The sequence below is a fragment of the Nothoprocta perdicaria genome, unplaced genomic scaffold (genome assembly GCF_003342845.1).
Source record: "Nothoprocta perdicaria isolate Ctin4 unplaced genomic scaffold, notPer1 scaffold_6, whole genome shotgun sequence".
In the NCBI taxonomy this organism is placed as follows: Eukaryota; Metazoa; Chordata; class Aves; order Tinamiformes; family Tinamidae; genus Nothoprocta; species Nothoprocta perdicaria.
Window position 1 is genome coordinate 6,929,110 of NW_020455865.1, and position 17,387 is coordinate 6,946,496.

The 17,387-nt window shown below is 51.1% G+C and overlaps 1 protein-coding gene across 1 annotated transcript in view; it reads left to right on the forward strand.

The window, feature by feature from the left end:
* LOC112956100 (astrotactin-2-like) overlaps positions 1–17,387 on the forward strand; it is a 74,803-nt gene that overhangs the window by 39,655 nt on the left and 17,761 nt on the right. The window contains exon 5 of the mRNA XM_026049608.1: positions 9,358–9,504. Coding sequence (XP_025905393.1) covers positions 9,358–9,504 — 147 coding nt within the window. The remainder of the gene's footprint in view (positions 1–9,357; positions 9,505–17,387) is intronic.

The following is a 17,387-nucleotide window of genomic DNA, read 5'->3' on the forward strand; positions in this document are numbered from 1 at the left end:
CTCCATCCGCTGCTCCTTCGTGATGGATCAATGCGACCTTTGAACCTCCTGGGCTCGCAGGAGATCTTGGTGGCAGCAAGATTGCAAAGCTCCCTGCATTGCTAGTGCGCAGTCTCAAGGGATCACTCAGCCTACTGTGTTTGAATTTTGACTCAATATCCTGTTTTACCTCTCTGCAAAGGAAACCCTCACCATACTCCCAAGAAAACAGGAGAGAAAAAAATTTGATGCCAATCTCAAAGAAACAAAGTGCAAATACTGAAACAGCATGGAGGGCTATATGGAGCTAATATGCAGAGGATTTTGGGATATTTAGCTTGGTTAGAGAATGAATGGTTTTCTCCTTTCCAAAAGCCCTCATTACTGACTCCACTAGATTTTCAAGACTTACTATTTCATGCAATCTGTTCATAATATTTTTGTGCTCTGCAGAGACCACTATCTGAATCTCCAGGGCTCTGCTTGAGAGCTGACTGTCTTCTCTTTCCCACTCCTCTCTGAAAACCTTCTTCCTTCTTTCCCAGCAGCAGAGCGCTGGGTAAGAGTAGGATGGGGATTGTGTCTCCAAGGCCGTCGGTCAGTGCACATTTAATCAGTGCTAAATTCTCCATAAGAATCAACCACTGCTTTAGAGATGCTGACTCCTCTCCCCYGTTGCCTATCTTGGGAGATTTCAGGCTTTGATAATTCTCGTGTTTCTGTGCAGCATGCAGTGTGTTCCGTTGGGCCCTGTTTCTGAGCTTGGTGAAAGTAATAGAAGCAAAAATCAAATAAAAATGGAGGCAGGATCCCATAGAAAAGCCTTTTTTGCCTGTTGAATTGCCCCCTCCCAGTCCCGCTCCTGCTCCTGGGAGCCGTCACGGTAGCCTCCTGCTCTCCCTGCCTGCCCGGGAAACATATTCGGCTGTGCCTCTGCCTGAGCAGCTCCAAGTTCCTCTGTGTTGCCTACCTCATGCCTATTAAAAAAGAGAGGGAAGAGGGAGGAAAAAGAGCAGCATCATAATTCCAAGGCTGTACCAGCAGGCTCTTTGCAAGAGCAGCCTGGACCTTCTGGCTCCGGTTGGTGCTGTTTGTCAAGGACCGAGCGCATCTAATGAGTCTCCACGGCTCGCTGGTGAACAAGGGAGGGAAGGAGGTGCGCGCTCCCCTCCCTCCTTCCCTCCTTTTTTGTCCGCTTTGGGCCTTGGAGAGGCCACTCTGTAATGCGGGAATGTTCCTGCCCTTTYGCATCACTTCCTCAGAGATGATCCCTGCGGGATGAGCCAAGGGTAAATGACAGCATGTTGTGCCCATGGGCCAGGAGCCTCTTGGCTGCCTCCGTTTGAGGACACAGAGGCAGGAAAAGGTTCTTCAGGGCGGCTCTTGCTCTCCCATAAAAAGGACCTGGGCAGGGGGGCCTCCCTTGAAGCCTCTTAAAAGACAGAAGCAGTCCAGGCACCATCTCCCATGTGCAGGAGCACCAGGGAAGCGGGGAAGCTGTGGCACAGGGCTGTTCGTGGCGGGAGACCCCGTCCTGAGGTGCCCGGCACGCCGGGATGCTCTGGGCAAATTAGCCAAGTCCAATTATCTGCCTTGGATCGGTGTCAGCGGCGCGCGCGTGCGTCCCGCCGCCCGGCGAAGCCTTCTGAGGGCTGTTAGAGAAACGAGAAGCTGCGCTTTGATCTGCCTGTGTTTGGCGTTTAAAACAAGGCCTTTTATAAGGGAATATTCGGTATTCGGAATCTGTTACACGCAAGGCAGCTCCGCTTTGATCCTGTCCCGTCTCCAGAGGCAGCCGACACTTAGTATTTCACGGGGAGCTAAATGAAGTGCGGAAGGAAATTGGGGATAGGTTCACGGTGCCTCCACCGGCGCCCGGGGAGGGAAGCGTGTCGCAGCCTGCCCCGCCGCGSCTCTCGGTTGCACTTGTCACCTCCTCCCCTGTCAGGGGAGACAAAAGACACTAGAGCCAACGCCTGTCAGCGTCTCGCGTGCGCAGGCCCCGTGCAGGGACGTGGGGTGTGCAGGTGGGGATGAGGTGCTTGGAGGGGCCCAGATGGGGCAGAGGATGGTTGGGGCCAACGGGGCTGTTGCTCCCATGACAGGATCCCCTCCCAGAGTTTCTCCAGTCGCCTCTGCAGTTGCTTTGGCAGCCACACAGATGAGGGCAGCGGGAGGGGATAACCCAGCTGTGCGCCAAGGCGCAATGAGGCACSATGGCAAGGACAGCCATGCTCCCGTGCGCCCTCCTCTCCCTCAAGCACCTGGGTAACATCAAAAAACACAAGTCCCCTCTTCCTTCTGAAGTGCTTGGGTGGATCCGTCGTTTCCCCCCATCCCTCCACTGCTGAACCAGCCGCAGTGCCTGGACAGCTCCGCTGCCGTGCGAAAAGCGGCTATTGCACGTGTTTCCAGAGGCACTGCGGGGTCTGCTTGCTTATTTATTTATTTATTTATTTATTTTTGATGGTATCTGATACAGCCCCAGCGAGTAATTGAGTGTTTGAGAGTGAAAAATTATCTCTCTGGCTCGGCCCTTATCTTGACAGCAAAGCAGCACTTTTAATTTAATTTTGTCGGGCGCGTGCGGGTAACAAATTTCACTAATCGCTCGGCTGTCGCCCTCCGCATGGTAACGAGCCTCAGGCTTCCCGGGAAGCGGAGCAGCGCTGGGCACAGGCGGGAGGAGGGCAAGAGGCAGCATTTCGGGGCCTGTGGCTCCAGGGGAGCTGTTTTATAGCCAGTGATTACTTTGTCTCTTTTTCCTATAGGGATCTGTTTTCGTTATGCGTATCGGAAATTGCCTACTTTCCTCCTCAAAACGAAGCCTTCCGCCCAGACTGGCCTTTGTGTTYGTATGCTGCAAAACTGTGAATCGTTTGGGTTTTAAAACAAACAAAATATTGAGCCTTAATTCCAGAGAAGTGCTTCCATTGATTTGCAGGAGAGCAAATTCCGGCGCAGGCAATCTCTGCCTTGAAATATATGGCTGTTTCTTTAAGGTGATTGTATCTCCACCAAGTCAGTCCTGAGAACATGAAAGCAAAACCGACTTCATTGATTTTAATTGTCCATGCCAAGAGAAATTCAAAAAAGCGGCAGCATAAGCAGCCAGAGAACAAATGGGCTTTGCACAAATTCTGCTCTGTGGCTGCCAGGGTCTCATCCCTGTGTCCGGGCAGCGCAGAGCAGCACCTCGGTCATCCTTGCTGTCCCAGCCTCCCCTTTGCTGTCCCTTTTGCTGTCCCCCTTCCCTGCCCGGCCAACAGGACATTTCTTCTCCYGCTGCTTGCCTCTGCCCTCCTCCCGTGGCCACGTGTTTGCAGCGTGCTGGCCTGAGCTGCACGCACTACGTTTTGGAGACGGGGAGGGGTAGCAATGCTGGAGAGGGTATAAATATGAACCAAATGAATTTATTTAATGCAGGAGGCATTGCAGCTCCAGAAGCACATCAGCAGTGGCAGCTCTGGCTATTAGCAAGCGACTGAGAGCTCTCCAAGTGGCTCAGACTGCTATGCAGAAAAGGAGTTCGGGCACCGAGTCCTTGATCTCCATGAGCTCGGTGCACATTCCTCTTACCTCCCAGCGTTAACATCTGCGGCCCCTTGGCGCCTTTAGCTCTCTCCTTTGCTCCCCTGGGGCTATATTTTCTGCAAGCACCCTCACGCTGTAGCAAAGGACATGCTGGCTAATGGCTAATTCATAGATGTTCCTAGTGTTCATTTGGTGCAAACTGTCAGGCTGCCCTGAACTGCAGGTGGAGGGGCCAAGCTGCAGACAACCCCGTGCCCAAAGCTTGTGTCCCAATGGTGTGGGAATAGGCTGGAGGAGATGTGGAAACCTGGATCCAGGCTGTGTACGTAGCTCTCCTCGAGTCTCACGGCTTGCCAAAGGCAACGATGGAGAAGCTGCCTGCTCAAGGGGGACTTTGCTGGTTCTCATGCTGGTTTGCTGTGGTTCAGAGCATCCCTGCCTGCTCCTGGGGTCTGCAGAGCACAGTGGAGGCTGGTGGAGGTGCAATCCATGGGCTGGGAGAGCCACRGCTGGCTGAGAGGAGAAGCTTTGCCATCCCATGCTGTGCGTGTGTCCACGGGGGTGCCGAAGTGGGGACCATCGCTGCCAGCAGTGCTGGGAGGACTTTGCGGAGCGGGGATGAGAAGCAGGTGGGGTGGAAAGTGGCCCCCAGCCAAGGYGATGCTCTGCAGTCAGAGTAGCCCTCCAGTGCTACTGTCAATCCCAACTGCTCTTCAATTTGCTCTGACATGATCTCCTGCTCATAGAACACCTTGAGACGCTTTCCATGCAAGAGTGTCCTGGAAGCGCTGCCCTGTGTTGCCGAGTCTCTGCCGCCACACAGAGCAGCATCGCTAGGAGTGCCGTGCTCTCCTGACGTGCGGGAGGCAGCAGAGGGCTCAGAAACAGCCCGGGACCCCCTTGCAAAGCGAGCYGGAGCTCCGGAGTGTGGCACGGGCAGCACGTTGGGATGCAGAGCGGGCAGCCAGCGCGTTGCTAAGCAGTCCAGGCACTCGCTGTTCCTCCGCTTCACCCTCTCCATCCCYGTCCTTCCTGGATGGTGGGAATATATTTTCATATCGGAATAGCCTCGCAACRTTGCGGGTTGTGCTGTTATCCCGGGAGGGGGCGGATTGCAAAGCGCTTGGCGTGTAACACCCACATACGGCTAATGCTACGGGCTGCGTGCTGATAAAGAGGAGGTAATTAAAGTTTAGTCTTTTTTATAGACTAATCTCACAAGCATATATTTATGAGCCTGATTTAGAAACATCATATTACCAAGAGCACAAGATATTTGTGTTGCTTGTAAATTCATACATGTTCAGAGTGTACCTTTTTTTAAAATTGAGGTAACGCTGCCAATGCCAAAAAGAAATGAGCTTGGACTYGTTTGTTTTTCTTCACCCCCACTTCCTCCCCCTCTTTTTCAGGGTAGGGAGAAGCGTAAAAAGCAGCAAATAATTAGCTGCGTGAGGCAGTGATATTTCAGAGGAGACACGGTGTGTTTGGAGGGGCTATTTGCATCACGTTTACACCGATGGCTTTGAATTTATCTTCATCTTGCAGCAGGTGCAAAATCTTCAGGGGAATTTGGTGCTTTSCGAGCTGTTTTTAAGCCGTCTGCAAAGGGACCAGCACGTTCTCTGGGAGGCCAGAGCCAACCTAATTGGCATTAGATTAAGGTGGGGGAAAAATCCCTTGTCTGAAAGCTGGTGATGGCGGGAGCCTCTGACCACATCCCTGGCTACTTGCGTGAGGTCAGAGGCTTTGAAAGTAGATTTTTATTCCTGAACTTCTCTTGTGTCCCAGTCTAATTAAGATGTGGTTAATTGGATCAGTAGCAGGAAAAATCTCAGGTGCAATTCTCCCCTGAAACCGAACAGTTTCTGACGCTTTCGCCCTTTGCTCTCTCCATCAGAGGCTGGAGGGAGAAGTTGTTTCTTCCTGATCCACAAAGAAGTCATTTCTTGCTGTTATTCGTTCCTGGCTGCTGGCTGTTGCTCGGTGCCCACCACAGTCCTTGGGCATTCCCCACAGCGCGTCCTCCCTGCACCGCTGTCTGGACCCACTGCCCAAACTCAGTGTCCAAACTTGGTGGCTGTGTCTGGGGGATTCCTCAGTCCTTACATCTGTCTGTGTGCACGTTTCCTTCCTTGTTTTCCTCCTCTTGGTAAAACGAGTTTGATTCCATCCTGTTGAGTTGAACTGAGTTTGCAGATTTGCAATTTAAACATCTCAGAATCCTTGAGCTTGCAAAGAGGGGGACAGGGGCTCACCCGGGCAAAGCTCTGGTCTCTGGCATTATGAGTCAATCTGGTCAATCATCAGCTGCGAGATGGGTTGGGAACCCCTTGGGGCAGTGGGGGAGCTCCTCATTTTGTCTTGCATCTTTATCCCCAAGCCTGGGGAGCCTGTTGGGGTTTGTTTARTTAGCAATGGGTTGTAAAGCCTACATTTGCCTGTGTTTTCAGAGGCCTGGCGCTGAGCTGTTCATCTCCAGGTGGGTGTTTAAACGCAGTGCAAAAGTGCTTACACTGGAGTGTTAGTGGTCGGAAGAGCAGGCGATGGGATGGAAAACGAGAGAAATGTCGCTCTGTTTAAAGAGCGAGGGAAGGATCTGCTTTTCTAATAGCTTCCCTTCAAACCTGGCCGTGAGCTGGCCACGAGCAATAAAGAGCTCAACGGGAAATCCAATTTCCCTTGGAGCAGAAGTCTCCTTGTTTTGGTTCAGTTGGCCGGAGCCAATTTCAGGCCGTTCTGCAGGTCAATAATTAGAGATGTGATGGATATGAGTGGGAGACGGAGCCTGAGGGGTTGGGAAGGTGGTTACATGAGACTTGTAGCACATTTTCCCTTTCCTCATGCAGCCAAGCTCAAATTCAAGCCTCTCGAGCAGGCTTTTTGCTGCTTCAAGCTCCTGTGCCTCCTTCCCTCTTAGTTAGGCAGAAAGCAGCAGCCCATGGGAGTAGCGGAAGGGATGGGGTAGGTTGGAGCCCCTGGAGTCGGCCTGGGCTCCGCCTGTGCTGCAGGAAAGGTGCTGTCCTCGTATCTGCAAATCATGCCCTTGTAGAACAGGGATAATACTCACCGAGCTCGTAAGGGATTTACACCTTAATGTTCGCAAAGCACTTTAAGACCCCGGATTGAAAGGTGATTTATAATGGTAAAATTCAGTGATTCAGTGTTCTCTATTGYATATCTGGCTGTGTCCAGTTATCCTGATTGTAGCTTTTTCTTCCTGAYTTTTTTTTYCCCCCTTATTTATTTATTTWTTTAGGAACAGTGCCAACGAAAAGCAGTATTTCATCGTGGAGGGCTCAGCATGCCCCAGTAGAGGACAAGTTTTTGTCCTGAGGAGGTTCTGAGTTATGCTAACCRTAGGGGTAAAGACTGGGGAGGGGGAAAAAAATAGCATGCCAAGGTGAAGGGTATAGGAGACCAGTGATAAAAGCTGTGCATAGKAGTGGGATGGTTTAGATGATGTGTGCCTGCAAAAAGCATAAAAGGTGCTTCATAAATAAACATTTTGTGTTCTCGTGGTGGTTGCAGGGGAAGGACTTCTYGGCCACTTTTGCTGTCCTGCAAATGGCAGCAGAAGCATCCCCTGTAGAGGAAGCTTTTGCTGGGCATCCCGCCTATCCTGTAAAACATAGGCAGTGACAAGGGCTCAGCCCGCATGTGAATTCCCTGCCCTGGCACCAGGATTTCTGAAAATGGAAGCAATTGGAGTATTAAGTAAAGCACCTGAGCACTAATTTGCTTGATGTATTTCCGCTTCAATTTTCAAACAGAAACTTTCTAAACCTCACTTTGCTGAGAGCAGGGAGTAAAGGGGAAGTGCCTGGATCAGGTTCCAAAGCTGAATAAGTGCTCTGGATTTGGAGCAGGGATGTAGGCAGCTCCACTTGGTCGTCCAAGCTGTTCCTTTCTGGCCCCTGCAGTAGCACGAACACATCCTCGCTCCCTATCTGGCATTTCCCTGCTCTCCGAATAGTTTCCAGGTGGCATGAAGCTGCCTCCCGAACCTCAGCAAAGGGACTCGGCTCTGAAGGGAGGCTGTAAAACTTGGTGCTGGTGCAAGGTGCCAGGTTAAATAGCCTTGGCCATGAGCACCTCGAAGCTGCTGCAACCTTCTGAGCTCCAGACAGGTGGGGAAGGAAGAAGAAAAGGGGCCAGTCGCCTTGGGGTCACTGAGGACAACCGCTTTATGGGTGGTGGGAACCTCTTGATGAGCTGGAGAGGTGACCAGAGGACCAAAGCTTGTCACAGTCACCACATCAGCGGAGGATATGGAAGGTAAAAGTGCTTGTGGCCTGTGCTGAGTGAGAGCCCCTGGACTCCCCGAGGCAACCAGGTCTCTCAAAAACCCTGTCTATTGCTGTTTTTGTTTCCTTCTGCTGTATAGCTCACAGTTCGGTCTGCCCACTGGGCTCTTTCTGATCTGATTTGATGGACTGAACACTTTGGTCACCCTGGCCCGATGCCGCAAGAGCTYGGAGAGCTGCGGCCCGCTGCCCATGGCAGGACCTGCTGGTGCGTGAGCTGCCGCCTCGCTTGGGTGCCACTCTCCTCTGCTGCATAGAGAATTCCCAAGGAAATGCAGGGAGGTGAGAGTGGCCACAGAGGCCTTGTGGGCGCCGCGTGGCCAAGCGTGGGGTGTCCCCATCCCTGGGGGCGCCTCCCTGACCGAGCTGTGTCTCCCAYGCAGCCATCAGCTGTGCTGGGCGGCGGGCAGACGGCCCGGGGGGGCCTCGGTGCGAGCCGCCTGCGCGCGGGTGGCAGGCGGGGACGGGGACCTCGCCGTGCCAGCGCGGCCTGCTGCAGAGCCATCTTTCACCTGTCAGGAGGCGTCGAGGTAGCGGCTGCAGAGAAGCCTTTTGTGAGCCAGGTTTGGAAGATACCGTAAGCGTCTGTGAGTGACAAAAACAAGCTTTCTGTGTAATACCTCCTGCCTACAAAAAGCGGCTGGCTCTGTAGGTTGCTCTGTTGTTCCTTGTAGTCCCTGTGCGATGTCTGAATATTGAGATATATCCGTATAAATAATTAACGCTTGCTGGTGCTATGTAAAATCTACAGGCGTAGGTTTCTCCTGGTGTCAAGCAAAGTGAATGATCCTGTGATACAGGCAGCTCCTGGATTTGGCTTGATTATTTCTGCGACTTGCCAAAACTYGCTTGATGAAGTGGTGCCAATGAGAAGAGACTGCTGCTTTGCCGTGGTCAGAAAGGCGGAGCAGCTCTCGGAGATTTGTTTTGTGGGAAGCCAACTCTGAGACTGGGCAGGGAGCAGATCTGTGTGGGGCTCTCAAGAGAACCCATTTCTGAGGACTCCTGGAAAATGTGCTCCCCAGCCTGATGTAACCCAGTAAGTTAGCATGAATGCTTAAAAAATATATGTATAAATTAAAATAATTAAAATAAAAATGTGATTGGAAGGCTGTAGTTTGGAGACTTGAGAAGCAACTTGAAGTGCTACTGAGCTATGTATTGATTTAAGATGCCTGTTCTTCCCTGAGGCACAGCAGGGTCCTGCCTCAGATTCCCTTCTTCTGCCTTGTTTGCCTCACTGTGAGGGTGAGGCACTTTGGTGGCCGTGCATACCGGAGCGTGGGGTGCTGGGCCCCTGGGATGTGTGTGGTCGTGCAGACCTGAGGGGAGGCCAAGGAAGCCTCTGGTGTAGTTAGTTCTTTCTCAGCATGAGCTGTTCTGGATGGACGGGGCTGGGCTGTTGCTTCTCCTGATGGGTGTGCTGCTCTGCTGGCTCTGCTTACCCACCGCTCTCGGCTCTCCTTATCCACCACTCTTGGCTCTCCTTACCCGCTGCTTTCATCTCTCCTTACCCACCTCTCTCTCTGCCTTCCAGGTTCCATGAAGAGCCCTGTGAACAAGACAGCTCTGACGCTCATTGCCGTCAGCTCCTGCATCCTGGCCATGGTGTGCGGCTCTCAGCTCTCCTGCCCGCTGACAGTGAAGGTGACTCTTCACGTACCTGAGCACTTCATTGCTGATGGTAAGTCCTGCCAGTGACTTCAGCCTCTGTGCTGCATCAGGACTGTTTTGAATGAGGGAGTCTTTCACTTTGCAGCCAATTTATACCAGCTTGAGACATTGCTTTATAAACATCTCTGGGGGACCAGTTCATGAGTGGTGAACTTTCCTCCTAGTCCTCAAGGGAGTTCTTCCCAGCAGGAGCCTAACAGTGCCAAGCAGGTAGATGCAGGTTACAGCGTCTATTGAATGTCAGCAGCCCAGCAGTCCATCTGTGTCATGGTGCAATGAACTGGTGAGGAAGGTATGAGGATGATTTGCAGGTCAGCTTGGGAAGCAGGAAGGTTATTCTTTTAATCTACATTTTTGTTTTCCGTACTGGAATTGTTCTGCCCCTACGTTCTCCCTCTATCCCTGTCCCTATATCCATAGGTTTCGTGGCCTTTTACATGGGCCACCGAAAAACACAGATCCTCTGCATTCAGCTGGAGGAGTTCCTCTTCTCAGAAGAGTGGAGCATGAGTGTCTGCAGACCTGAGGCAGAAATCTCAATTGTGTCATTACTATTATTAATAATAATTGTGACAGATGGGTATTTCTCTTTTCCTCTGAAACTGCTGATGAGTCCTGGGAAATGGCACAGAAATATTCCTGTCCTGCAAGAGGAAAGCTGTTTGTCCCAGGCCCTCCTAGCTGTGTAGAAAATGAAATTGCTGGTATTTGAGCAAAGGCAGAGATGTTTTGGAGAATTAGACGAGGGCTGCTGTCACTATTTATTGCTTTCTCCGACTGGTCTCTTCACGTTTGTTGTGTTTCACTGACCTTTTCCACATAATGTTCAGTGAGCGTCAAGTGCAAGTTTTCAGTAACATGAGGGCAAATTTCATTTTCTTCCTGCAGACGGGGCCCATTATTCAGTCGGTTCCAATTCTTCAGCTCCTGCACTTGTCTTGCCGAGCAGGGAGTGATGAGGGGGCACCTTTTCTCTGCCAGCAACACACAGTGCAGAGCCCAGTGCAGAACTGGCTGTTGGGCAGCACCGCCGGCTGCACCGCTTTCCAGTATCCTGAGGCTATCTGTGGCTCTGGTGTTGGGATGGGGCCAGATCTTGAGGGAATTAATATATGGGTTAGGGTAGATGCGTGAAAGCTGGGATGACGTGTCAGCAGCAGAGTGCAAAGAAGAGGGTCTTAAACCATCACCTCGTGCTGGGCAGGAATTCTCCAGCCTGCTTTAAGTGGGGCTCACGCCTGACAAGAGTGGTTTCTCCTTGGCCTCGATATGAATGCCCAGTAAGTTCCTTGCGCTGTAAGGCAGATGGAGCACGTGTTCCCTACCGCAGACCTGCCCAGCAGCAGCTCCGCAGCGGCAGCTCGTTCAACGCTCCTGCGTCTCTGCTGCAGCTGCAATGATGACCGTGGGAATGAAGTTCCACGCAGCCAGYGGGTTAATATCCCTGTGCAAACAGTGCTGGCTGCGTGAGCCCTTCTGTACGGTAATCTCTGATAACACTGATTAGCTGCTAACACTGGAAATTGCTGCCTAATCTCAGGATACACAGGATATCCTAAAAGYCAAACTTTGGCCTTAAAGAAAAGAGGAAGAGAGGATCTCCTCTCTGGTCTCAGACTGGATGAACTGGACTTCAGAGGATGTGAGACATGAAAGAGGGGACTTCAACTTTTTATAAAAGACTTGTAAATATTGTCTAATCTGCAAAGAAATATTATGGAAGGTTTCACAGATTGTCATTCTGAATAGCCAGAGAACAGAAACCCTTCTTGTGCTTGGGAAACTGAGGCCGAACCAGGATCATGTCCCTTTGAGCCAGGTGCTGACCTAGCTAAGTGTGAACCCAATTCTCAAACTGCAGCACTTAAGCTAGGAAATATTATTCTCATTTCAAAACTGGTTATGGCAAAACGGAGGAGCACAAGTGACTTGTACAAGGTCAAAAAGGATGAGAAGTCAGTGGTGTAAACAGGCAGAGAGGAGCCCAGCATCCTTCTCCTAAACTGCAGCTCTAACCCAGAACAGACATCACATCCACAAAAAATGAAACAGRCTGCAACGTGACTCCTTAGCATTGAAGGAGGGAGCTGAGCGCTTGTTGCCAGGACAGAGGTAGCAGTGCAAATTATGCAAATACTGAGAAGGCTCCAATGGAGATGACAATGAAATACCAATAAAACAGATTAATATCTTTGAAACTGGGGGAAATGGGATGATCTCCAGTCCTGACTTAATGACTTTTCTAAAGAGGAGCTGGCAAGAGGACCGGTAGAAACGGTTTGGAGAAGAATTAAAATGAGCTTTGTAATGAAACTGTAAAATATAATTATGAACTGCAAAAACTTTTAAAATATTTTTTATGTGAAACAGTTGAATTCTTCATGTAGAAATAGCAGAGACATTTTGCAGTAGCTATCAATTTAACTGGGATTTCAGGATTTCATTCTTTTACGTGATAACTGAGTCCATCTTCTGGGAAGGGAAAAATACTTAGAAGTTGTCCCCTCTCTTCCACAACAGCAGCTTTTCAACCTGCACCAAACTGGCAGCAAAGGGTTATAAAACATTAAAGTGACCACGGAAGTGAGAGGTGCTTGGAAACGTTAACAGCCGCCCATCAGCACCGAGTGTTGCGTACTCGCCCTTTCCTCATGCTCCGCTGTTGCCGTTTCTTTGCTCTGCACAGGGACCAGCAGAGGCCAATGTTTAAAATCAGTGTCTGAGGAATGTGTTTGGGCGGCAGCTCCTGATGCTCTTGCTGAAAGGCGAGAGCGTTTTCCCCTCCTGCGCAGAGCAGCTTTGGGGCCGAGGGAAGAGGGAGAGCACAAGCCCTTCTCCCGGCTTCCCATGCAGGGCTGCRTTTGCAGAGGGCGGGCAGAGCTTGTTCTGCCGAGTCCTTCACTGATGGAATTGAAGCGCTTTCACCTGGTGACAGCAGAGCCGATTTCTCCAGCCCGGATGAGGCTGGCAGCTTTGATGAGTCTCAGAGCAGCCCGCACACCCCACGKAACCGTGCACTCGGGTCTTGTAGATGTTGCCCTGCGCTTCCACAGCCCAGTTCCTTAAGCTGTGCTCTTTTGGATTTTCCATAATGATAAGCTGGACTGCAAGAGAGGCAGGGCTGGTGCATTCGTTGAGATGTTCCCAGCTAAGGGAAGGATACCCTCTAATTTCTTCTTGATAGGCAGATTTTCAATAGATACCAGGAGCCAAGGAAAATTTGAAAGTACGGAAGCTACCAACACCTCTGCAGGAAAAGCCGAAMAAAGACACGGCTGAAAGAAATCCCTCTCCTAGCAGGTGAAGGCTCCTCTTTGAAAGCAACTTTAACCAGATGCAAGTGAGCTCCTGCCAGCAGCCAAAGCCAAACTGGAATGAGGAGAGAGGGGGCTGAAACCCACAGAGAGCCCCTAGCCTGGGCGAGAAGCAGCTTTTCCCGTCTCGAGCAAGCACTGGCRTTAGAGGAAGAGGCTCCTGAGCACATGGGGGAAAGGGAAAGGTTCAGGACCAGAAGCTGACACCGCAAGGTCTAGGAAATATCTTACAATCAGCAGCATTAATAACCAGCCTGTCTGCACTGCACATTTCCCTCTCTTGGTTCTTCCTTTTGTTCGCTTGATGGGTCCCCCACCTCCAAGCAGTTATTACATGGTTTGCACAGCTGCTCTCTCCCTGTTTTACAGGGCAGCCAAATCCACACAGCTGGGCACAAGCTGGGGTGCTGGGAAGCAGCTTGTGCCCAYGTCCTGAGAGCTGGAGATTCCTTGCCCACGTTGGGGCTGCGCAGGGCAGAGGAGGGTGCTGGTTCTGTCCCAGCCTGCCCGGGCTGCACASAGGTGCAGGTGGTTCCATTGAACTGATAAGGATGGAGAGGCTTCGGCTTCTTTGGGATCTCTCACCATGTGCAGGAGAGGGTGGATTTCTCCCTCCTGTGACACCACTTACTCCGTGCTGGGGTGGGTCTCTTCCTTTTTTTATTCTCTCTTCTTTTTTTTTCATACAAAAATGTTTTCAGTGGCTGCGCCTCCCTTTGGTTACTGCCACCCCTCCAGGGGACGGAAACATCCCCTTGGGTGCAGCCCCTGCCACTGCTGAGCAGGCGTCTTTCCCATTTCAGAGCAGGTTCAAACTTACAGAAAGGATCGTAGGAGCTTTTATGGGGATTAGGAAAAGCGGAGTGTTATTTAGAGGAACTGTTTGCAGCCATAAGGGTGGGGGAAGGAGAGAGAAAAACAGCACTAAAGCCCCTTATGAGTGTGTTAGCCACTCAATTTGGTGCATTCAGTGTTTTTTCTCTTGTGAGTAATCACTCAAAAAGCGGAGGCACCAGCAATGGGAGCTGCTTGCAAGAAAGCAGGGCTGGGAAAGATACCCTGGAGGACTTAGCCTGGAGTGTGTCCTTGCTGCACAACAGCTTGAAATATAGCATCAATTAAAGCTTCCCATTTTTACAGCCTGCATYGAGGTTATAGATGGCGTGGGTGGCTGTTTGTATCTGGGTATTTTAGTGGGAGCGCTAGGTGAGATCCTCTGTGGCGTACAGAAGGAAGGAAGAGCTGCATTTAGCTAGGGGCTTGCAGCGCTGTTTTATAATTGGAAATAAAGGAAAGGGCAGAAACTAGTTTTCTGTCACATCAGAGACGTCTCAGAACATTTGCAACCTCCATTCYCTCCTCTTTGGAGACGCCTGCCAGGGACAATGTGCTAATCCCTCATCCTCRCCCGTCGCTGGGCTCTGCGCTTGCCGTGTATGTAGGTCAGTGAGTGAAGGTACCAGGCGTGCAGCGACTTTCCTACCCGCGGCTCTCGGCCTTCTTGAGCGGGCTCTGCTTTCAGGGGGCAGCGAGGCTCCTGCCCCTGGAGCAGCCTGGCTGAGCATCTCCAGGCAGCTGTTTCTGCTGCTGCTCAGCACACTTCAAGCATGGATGAGCACCCCATGATGAGCAGCAGCTCCCCTCTGGTTTGAGCCTAGGGAACCACAGTGCTGAGTTGCCCTCAAGAGCACGCAGGACACTGCAACCTGAAAGGGCTTTGGGTTTGGGCCCGCGGCACGCGGTGGGGCGTCAGTTTGAGGATGCCGTGCCTGGTTTTCTGTACGCCTGGCGCGCCTGCCTCTCCCGTGTGAACGCTGCCGTTCGGTGATTGCTACACAGCTGATCAGTAATTGTTTCATCTGAAGATTATTCATTTCTTTCCCGCCGATTGTTTCCTCCAAGACGCCGGTGGAATTCGATGCCGCTATTAGCAGCTTTTGTTAATTTTCCCCAAAGATTGACTGAGCTCTGCCGACTGCAATTGCTGGGCTCGCAACAACTTTTCATTTTGTTTTTAATTAAATTTGTTGCTTTAAATTGTTTGCTTTTGACATCTCCTGCTCAATCTTGTGCAGCCCTCGGAGGTGACCGGGCATTCGTTTGGCTCCTCAGACGTGTGCCCCTGTGCGTGCTCGGCACGTGCTGCGCGTGCGGCCGCATGAAAATGAGCAGCCGAGCCCAGGAGCTGTGGAACCGGCTGCCTCTCTGCCCGCACCGGCCCCGTTTAGTGCTCTTGCTTTTATAGCAAGGTGACACTGGATGTGCTCTTGGGTTTGCAAATGAAGCAGCCCGGATTTATGCCGGAAGGGTGGAGAAGGAGGTCTAATCTCAGAGGGATCTGCCTGAGTTTCCCTGCCAGCAAAGAGGAGTCCCAGACTCCCTCGCAGGTCAGAACCTTATTAACACCCCCTGAATCAATAGAAGGAATTGCCTGGCTTTAAATTGGGKTTTTCTTCTGCTGTTCTCTCAACCTTGAGCCATTCTGTCACACAAACATGTGTTTCATCAYGTGGAGACCTGTGTCAGTGCCTCAACAGAAGCAATCTATTCCTGTTTCAGAGTCTGGCCAACCCAAGTGCTATGTGTTGCTGGTAGGTGACTGCATTTGGGGACAGCTTTGCAGATTATGTTTAATTTCACCGGCACTAATGAGCAGGTCCCTTCCGTGTCGGCGGCACAGCTCGCTGCTCCTCCCGCGCCTCTTTGGCTGGTGAGGAAATGTGAGCAAATGGCTGCAGTGTTACCAGATATGAACTCTAAATATTAACATCAATTTATAAACTGTATCAGCTCGGATCAAAGGGATTCCGAGACTGCTCGGCGGCGTGAACGCTCTTTGCATGAAGAACTAATGCGATCCTGTAGGCTGAAGTACATCATGTTTTTATCGTTCCCATGACAGGCTTCTGATCCTGAGCTCGTTTCTTTCCTTTGCTGGGTCGGCTCCCCCACCCCTTCATGTTGTGAGCCAGCGCAGCCTTGCAGCCCCATTCCCCTCACCTTGTCCTGCTGATCCGAGGGGAGTTGTCGTGTCCCAAGGTGGCAACAAGGAGCTACGTCTCCCAGTGCTTGGAAAGCTCAGACCAATGAGATTTAACCAGGAGGTTGATGGTGAGGGATCAGGGTGGGTTGACCAGCTAACCTAGCAAAGCTGCTGGAGAGATGGAGAGGATGGAAGATGGATGTTGGTGCCCAGCCCTGCGGGAGCAGAGCGGGCCCGTTCGTGGCGTGCTGGCAAGTCGCTCCCGGCAAGCCCRCTTGGACCGTATTGGCTTCCAAGTGAGAATGAACAGGATAGAGGCAGCAGCACTAAGTGCAGCAAGGCGGGGAGGGCTTTCTGAGCTTGTGATGCTGGGGACCTACTATTTCACTTTTTATTTCCCCTAACAAGCGGTGGTGTTGGGGTATGATCCCTTGATGAGTAGGCATTAGCTTGCCTTGATCCTGTGGCTTATTAACTTCGTACGTGCCGCCTGCCTCGCTGTGTTGTCTGTCATGCCAGACACAAAAACTTCTCCATTCACACACATTTTATATATATATTTTTAAAGCTTATCGTGGCTCATCCATCATCTACCTCATGAGTTAGACTTTGACTGGATTTCTCTGAACACTTGTCCGACATTTAGAGAGCCGAGAAACAGCCCCAGGCTGGAGCGTGGGAGTTGGGAGATGCTGAGCATTAAGTGGAAGCTTTTCTTTAGGAATCTTATTTCTGTTTTAGCCATTGCTGCCTCAAATGCCTGCTGAGGACGTGACTGTGTTTTCATGAACACCTGTGCGACTCTGTTGCCTAATAGCTCCATGAAGGTTGTTGTGGTCGCTGGGAATTTGACTGTGGTGTCCTCTGAGTTCCTCTGCAGGTCCCTGCCCGGTCCTTGTGCAGGGAGGRGATCTGGAGGACATGGATTAAGGACAAGGGAGGGGCCACACTTGATACTGTTGGCATGCATGTCACAGACGTGTTGAGGTTGGAAGGGACCTCTGGAGATCCTGTAGCCCAACTCCTCTCCAAGCACGGACACCTAGAGCACATTTCCGAGGGTCATGACAAGGGAATCAAGAGTGAAGCTGGCCACTGGCAGTTTCAGTATTTTTTGTTTTTGTTCAACAAAGCACCTCAACAATGGCTTCAAGAAACAGCTAAAGCTCTGCTAGCGAGGTCAGGAGTGCAGTGGTGCCAGGTAGTGGAGAAGCGAAAGACCCCTTTATTCGACTGGTAAGCCGGACTTTAGCCCACACCCCTTGCAGGAGTTGCATCCAAATCCACCAGCATCTTCTCGCTCTTAGTGTTTTGGTTCCACTTGTATTTGGAAGAATATCTACAAGTCACTTTCCATATTGAATTAAATACAAGTGATTTTTGTCAGCAGTTCAGCCGTAGTGAAAGCTAGACGGGCTTCCAAGAAAGGAAAGAACTGTGAGAATTATCAAGCAAGTGCCATTCAGTGATTGAAATGTCACTCTGCTCCTCCCATGGCGGGGAAAAAAAAAAGAGAGATGGGTATGAGTCTTAGCTGTAATTCTGTGCTGATTTATATCGTAAATGTCCTTTGCCCATGTGAAAAATGTGTAGTTT